This window comes from Glycine max, chromosome 14, assembly GCF_000004515.6.
Source record: "Glycine max cultivar Williams 82 chromosome 14, Glycine_max_v4.0, whole genome shotgun sequence".
NCBI classification, from domain to species: domain Eukaryota; kingdom Viridiplantae; phylum Streptophyta; class Magnoliopsida; order Fabales; family Fabaceae; genus Glycine; species Glycine max.
The window spans coordinates 11,005,242-11,012,270 of record NC_038250.2 but is presented as its reverse complement, the minus strand read 5'-3'; the positions used below and the strand labels follow the sequence as shown (position 1 = coordinate 11,012,270).

The 7,029-nt window shown below is 31.9% G+C and overlaps 1 protein-coding gene across 6 annotated transcripts; it reads right to left on the bottom strand.

Moving 5' to 3' along the window:
- Nucleotides 1–386: 386 nt before the first annotated feature.
- LOC100795017 (probable protein phosphatase 2C 59) lies at nt 387–5,673 on the bottom strand. Of its 6 annotated transcripts, none has more exons than XM_041009005.1 (9): nt 5,567–5,673; nt 5,000–5,286; nt 4,091–4,218; nt 3,398–3,496; nt 3,121–3,279; nt 2,490–2,576; nt 2,304–2,395; nt 1,555–1,629; nt 387–1,019 (listed from the first exon to the last, which is right to left on the bottom strand). In XM_041009005.1, the coding sequence occupies exons 2-9, from the start codon at nt 5,224–5,226 to the stop codon at nt 861–863; spliced, it is 1,026 nt and encodes a 341-aa protein (XP_040864939.1). In that variant the 5' UTR covers nt 5,227–5,286; nt 5,567–5,673; the 3' UTR covers nt 387–860. The 6 variants fall into 6 exon arrangements, with proteins under 6 accessions (XP_040864939.1, XP_006596058.1, XP_040864937.1 ...); XM_006595995.4 differs by having other exon boundaries at nt 5,009–5,286; XM_041009003.1 differs by having other exon boundaries at nt 5,417–5,666.
- Between the last annotated feature and the right edge of the window lie 1,356 nt (nt 5,674–7,029).

Genomic DNA, 7,029 nt, shown 5'->3' with positions numbered 1-7,029 from the left:
GCATATTTGGTTTTTACATTGAATTCTTCATAATCCCATTGTAAAACTAGTTATCGTAATTTTAAGTAAATTTTATGTTTAGTTTCATGTTAAAGAATTAATTTTGGATCCAAATTGATTCTTAAAGCATCTTTAAGTAGTTTTTGTGTAGAATAATAAAAACATCTAAACATAATTCATATTTAAAATCAATTTTAACCAAAATCACGTTGAAAACGCTTATCAAAACACACTAATGCTATAATATGTAGCATTGAGTTGGATGCATATAGCTGTGTGAATGCAGTTTCAAACACCTTAATTTTGCAAAATCAAGATCATCTAAAATCACATTTGTAACAGCTCACTCAAACACACAAAACTATTGAACATAGTTACAAAAGAAGAAAGAGAAAGCACATTGTTTCTTATTAGATTTATATTATTATACACTTGATAAAAGCCATAATTAAAGTAGAACAAACTGTTACATGGGACGGGACTAACACTGTAAAACCAGATTGACAATGAAAGGGGGAACTTAACTTCAACCAAGCACACGAGAATTTTGTTTTGGAGTGAGGGGATTAATAAGATCAACACCACATGTACAAATAGCATGTGTGTGAAATAATTAAAACATTGTAAACTCTTTGCACAACTATTTTTCGTAGCTACAAGTAGGACTCAATTATGGATGTGGGGATGGTGTGAATAGCTCTATGCTAGAGGGCCATAGTGAGTTCAAATTTGATTTCTATTCTTGCATGGTACATAGCTACAAGGAATGCCTATGACCTACTATAATAAACTGATTTTGCCACATCCCGTCTTTTTTTTATCCATCACCAGATATACACTAGCCTTCGAGTGAAGGACACTTAGCCAGAGTTACTATGAGAAGATGCACCTTGGTTTGACAAAAAACGAACGACAACGCACGTAATGTTGTCAGAACTACCTCGCTGATATGCTTCTTGCATTAGCCTCTTTGCTGCCTCCTCGGCATCCTCAATTGGTTTAATCATAGCAACAGCTTCCTGGAGAAAAGTGAAAAGATTGAGAGTTAGATGAGTTAAGACTTCAGGGCATGGCTTTCTGTTTTTACAATTACATGTTTTATCAGATATGGCTCATGAATTTGGTCTTCAATCTTTCTCCCATTTCTTGTGTTCTTTTACTTGCATAAAGATAGTGATGACTAATTTTCCTGAACCTACATCAAGTAGGTCATCATATAGTGGCAAAGATGAGCCTACACATGTTTCATATAATTTATAGACATTTGTTATGGCACAATACATTTGTCCTTCGTCTCTAGTTTAAATGGTTGTTTCTAACATGAAATAATTTTGGTGGATTCTTATCTGTTGATGTAGGTAATCTTTGACCATACCTTTCAGAAATAAGTTATTAACCTTATGGAATCATGTCAGTAAGCACCTAGAAATGGGTAAATGAACAACCCAATAGTTCTTGATAGGTCTTAACTCGTTTATATTTTCGTGGTTTATGATGGAAATGTACACTGTAGTTATCAACAGGAAACGGGAAGAAATGAACATCATTGCCAACCTCATTTGAGACAACATCCCATAGCCCATCACTAGCCAATATAAGAAACTCAAGAGAGCTATCAACCTTTTCTTCCTGCAAGACCACAAACATGTTTTTTAGTTGTAACTAAACTAATACGAATGGAGGCCAAAAAAATCCACAACTTGAAGCAATTTGAACAAGAATAAAGCTCAGTCAGTGGACATCTCTCATATAGAGAACAGTTTCATTACAGATGATTCTTACGGTTAGCAGCATTTTTCTTCAAGAAGCTCTAAAATGCTAGAGCAGTAGTACTCAAGGTTAATTGTACAATGAGTATATCAATAAAAGATCTATCACTTCATAGTACTTTTTCACCTTAATAAAGTTTAGGGAATTTCCAAATATCTGAACAAGCCATAAACAAGTATGCATAAAATTAAAACCACATACACGGATATATACACCATGGCACCATGTAAGTTAGTCAATTTTTTTCTTAACAGAACAAATTCTTGGGATCCAGTAACAATGACAAACCTATATGTGGGAAGCTCTTTCTGAATTGTAAATTTTAGGGGTAGTTTAAGCATGTTTTAAGCTTGATGTTATTTTTCAATTTCATCTTCTCATTTGAAGCAAAGTTTTGCCTGTCCAATTTACTTAAAGGATGTTTCTGAATGTGAACCATATACTAAGTCATGCAATCTATACAGACACAGATTGAGATGAGTCTAAGAATATATGAAATATCCAAGAATGGATTCACCATATTAGAAACACACCTGGATTTCTGGATCAGCAACAACATACTGCTTCAGGAGTCTATCACCAAATGCACGTGAAACAGCAAGAACTCCACCAACTCTCCAAGTTCCTGTAAACATAGTGTTTAGATTTTCCATAGTGACAAACAAGATGAATCTTATAATAAATCAAATAACAAAAAGCTAACTAGAAGATAACCTTACCAGCCCACATAACAAAGCCACCTGCATCTTCAATCCTTCGCCTCTCATCAGTTTGATCTGGCTTGTGATCCCGAGAAACAGCAATGGCTAGAAGGAAAGAAAAGGAAAGAAAAATATTTAAGTCACCATTCAAGTTCAGAAGGCTGAAGCAATTTATCAACAGAAGCACAAGAAGTACAAACTATGATAAGTCCATCATTGAACACTTGTAATTAAGCTATATAGAAAGATAAAGCCTTAAATAAATAGTTAGCATTCAGCAGTCTGTAGAGTTTTTCACATATTTAATGTTTCCTTAATAGTATAATAGTGCCTACAAACAATAGTAAAAATGATGTCTTAATTAATGGATGTAAAGTTTTTTAGACAATACAAATATCAAGTACTTCAATATATTCCTGCCTCAATAGACTATAGATAATAGCAGGTAGAGACAACTAAAGTAGTAAATAAGCAGAAATGCATAGGGTTAAAATAATACAGAAACTTCCAGAACCATATGGCAATAACAGTTATTAACACATCCTGAGATATTAGTAAAACTAAAATTCATGTGAAACAATATAACTAATACAATGTGTGCAACTAAGAATGTAGTAACAATACAAGACTAAAAAGCTACAAGCCTTACCATTTCCACCCCTGCATATAACAGCTCTGGAGTCCCCAACATTTGCAACAAGCAAACGGTCGCCAACAAGAATGGCAGTGGAAGCAGTTGATCCAGCATCTCTGTTTTGATTATTTTCAGATTTCAGAAATTCAGAGTCGGTATGGTTATATGCATCAGCTGTGGAGAAAAACAGTTTGGCAGGAGGGGAAAAAATAGTTATTCTCGGGATTTATCAAGTTGGAGAACATCAGGCTAAGGGATCATGGTGCTATGTCATAGGTAAGAAATTACACACCTATTGCAGATTTGGTGTCAGAAATGAATTTTGGATGACTGATCAAATTGCTAAATAGGTTTTGCTTGACATACTCAGCAGCACGAGCACCACCATGGCCTGAAAGTTTCAAACAAGAAAGTTTCAGCTACCTTTTACATTTTTAGCTGAAAAAGAATAATATTGAGTATAGGTTATATATAGCCAATAGCATATAACTCCTACATGCTTAAATGATAGAAATGAAATGCTATATAAAGAAACACTCAGCATTCAATAATTGCTCCTATAACGAATTCATGAAGGTTCTTGGTCACAATAAAGAATACTAGAAAGAGAAAGTACAAGATAATGGTTAGAGCCTCTGGAAATTATGCTCAAAGACAGATTACTTAGATGACTAACCTCTAGAGAAATTTCCTTCATGGTGTGCATAAAACAGTACTATAGGCAATCAGAATCATTAAACATTCCACGATATGTGTAGAAGCATCCACATATGGCACTAACATAGAAAGGGAAATCCAGGGATAGAAACAAACTAACATGAAATATCGAATACGGATAGAAACAATCACTTTTTATTAGGTCAAAAGGCAATAGTTTGTCGTGTTATCAATTAATGTACAACTACAATCATCATCTTAGCATCTTTTCTTAACATAAGTAGCATGGATACAAGGACATGGAGATGAGAGAATTATGTAAATATACCATCAAAAACTCCAAAAAGGCCAACAATTTCACCATCAACACCATCAATTTTTGTCTCATAAAAATCTTCCATTGAAGATCTCTTGCCAGGGGAGCTAGCATACCCATAGCTGAATTTTCCATTCTGACTGCAGTTACAAATCATAACAAACATGTCAAAATCATATCATTCAATCAACTAAAAACCCAGAAATATAAAGAAAAACCAATTAAAATCATCTATAATCTTTGAATTCTGCACACATAAATCACCATCTATGTTCAATCATCATCATAGTAGAAAGAATTCTGCTAATTCATTCATTCTGGTAGCAGTAAGAGTATAAATTATAACATTATCCAATATAATTTATAGACAATACGATAAAGAGAAGCAAATAAAACAACAACCAATAATAAACCAAAAAAAGCAGAACTTGACTATGATGTTCAACAAAACAAAGATTGACCAGTTCTACATCAACCAAGGCCCCTCTTCAAATAATTTTTAAATACCATAAAAAAAATCCAATAAATATGCTTCTTGACCCTTGACCACAAAACTCATACTAACAACAACCACATAAAACAGAATTGAGATCGTAAATCTGCGAAGCACCCGTGGAGTAATACAAGAAAACGGAAATAACATAACAGACAAAATCGGGAGATATAAGGTGGGTTGAATGGTTAAGGGAGAAGAAAAGAGGGGAAAGGTCACGAGTTTAATGGGTCTGCTAACAAAACTAAAATTGTAACAAACTAGCATTTGCCGATTTAAAAAAAAATGACATAACAGACAAAATCATTCAACACAAAACAACAACCTAGTAAGAATACCATTAACCAACAATAATTGTAGCCATTAAAATAAACACACCAATTCTTCAGCATATTCAACCAATTCTAGATCTACAGAAAGATGGATACAACAAAAACCTGAGGCCCCCTCCACTGACAGGTGAATCTTCTGCAGCATGAACCTGGCTTGAAGAGGACAAAACTGAATTGAGGTACCCCATATCACAGGCTGAATATTCAGGGCTTCCAGGTGCTACTTCTTTGACCCACAACAACAAAAAATGAAGAAATAATAATAGCGCTATTCTTGCGTGTGTACAGCTTATTCTTGCGTGCAAAAGGTTCCAAGTTATCATAACACTAAGTGTGGGGTGGGGTCATTTTGGAATAATAATCACACACTCCCAAGTTTTAATCTGCACAGAAGAAACCCCACAAGGAAGAAAGTGCAGTTAATGTCACAGAGCATATAAATTTCCGAAAAAAGACTCAAACTTTGTTCCACTCAAAAGGCAGAAAAAAAAATAAATGAAAAAAGACACAAACTTTGTGCTTGGATCTTGGTGTCATTAATCAAATTGAATACTGAACAAGGTTGAGATTAGTGAGAATTATTATTATTATTGAACATGGGAAAACATGCAACTAGGGAGAGAGAGAGAAAGTTGAAGAGGCGAAAGGAGGAGACATAGTTACTAGGGTGAGAAAACAGGATGGAGTGGATTCTGTTTCATTTTTAGTTCAAGATAGCTTCATGGTTTGTTTGTTCCAACAACAATCGAGGTCAACGCATTGAGACACCATCTTCTTTTAGTAAACTAAACTAATTCATTAATCATTAATTACATCTCTAAAAAATATTTTTCGAATTTCTTGAGTTAATAAGAAAATCAATCAAAAATAGGAAATATATTTTCTTTCCTTAAAAAATCATTTTTCAATTTAATTAAAATATATTAAAATATTTTTAGTCTCTCAAATTAAAAAAAAATTCCAATTATATCATTCAATTACATGCTAATATGTTATATATATATATATATATATATATATATATATATATATGATAAGTTTAATGATATTTATAATAGAATTCAATTTCTATGTACTATAAGTATTAAAAAAAATACTAACATCAACCAAAAACTACTATTTTAAGTATAATTTTTTAAAAATAATTATTATAAAAATCAATAAATTTATTATATATTATAATTTGTGATGGAATTACTGTCATAACAAATTATTTTTTATAATAATTATTTTAAATTCACGCTTAAGATAATTTTTTATTAATTAATCATGTTTACATTGATAAATATATTAAAATCAAACTCTTGTTTTTTAATTTAATTTTTATCTATTATAAGCATGACAAAATTTATACTGTCAGTAAATAAAATTACTTACTATATAAATTTTAAAATAATTATTATAAAAATTATTAAACTTATCATAAATCATATTTTTTATTAAATAACCATACAATTCTTTTAAACTGTAAATACATAGAATGTTTACTCTATTTTTGTTATTGTTTTTAAAAAATTTGGTGAAGCTAAATACGGTGGTTGGGTGATTCATTCATCAAGCACTAAAAATAGGTCGGTATCCTACGTGCACGTTGCCGGAGGATAAGGGAAGCTTACGCGGGACTAAGTCGATGCCAAAATAATACTATATTTGATGGATCAGAAAAAAAATGAAAAGACAAAAAAATTAATCATGATTATTTGATCTTAATTGCTTACTTTAGATTAATCTAAAATAAATAAAAACAATCTCGACCTCGTGCTTCTCTAACGTTTTAATTTTTAACTCCTGTTATATATAAGAAAAGACATTGTTAATGATCACAATTGTTATGTCGGAAAAAACTTAAGTCTCACAACAATTAAAAATAGGAATCAGATTAAAATATGTAAGTGACTCACTTATATATTTTAACTTGATCCCTAAAATGAGGTATGCTCCTCATCTCTTAAGTTAATTTTTGGGATTGAACTAAGTCTAAACTCACGTTTTAAGAACTTAAAATGATATCAAAACATATTTAAGATTAATCCAAATGGTCACTCATCATTGTTATCTAGGCACCAAGCTCAAGAAGTGGTGGACGTGAGGGGTGTATTAATAAAAATCTAAGTCTCACATGGTTA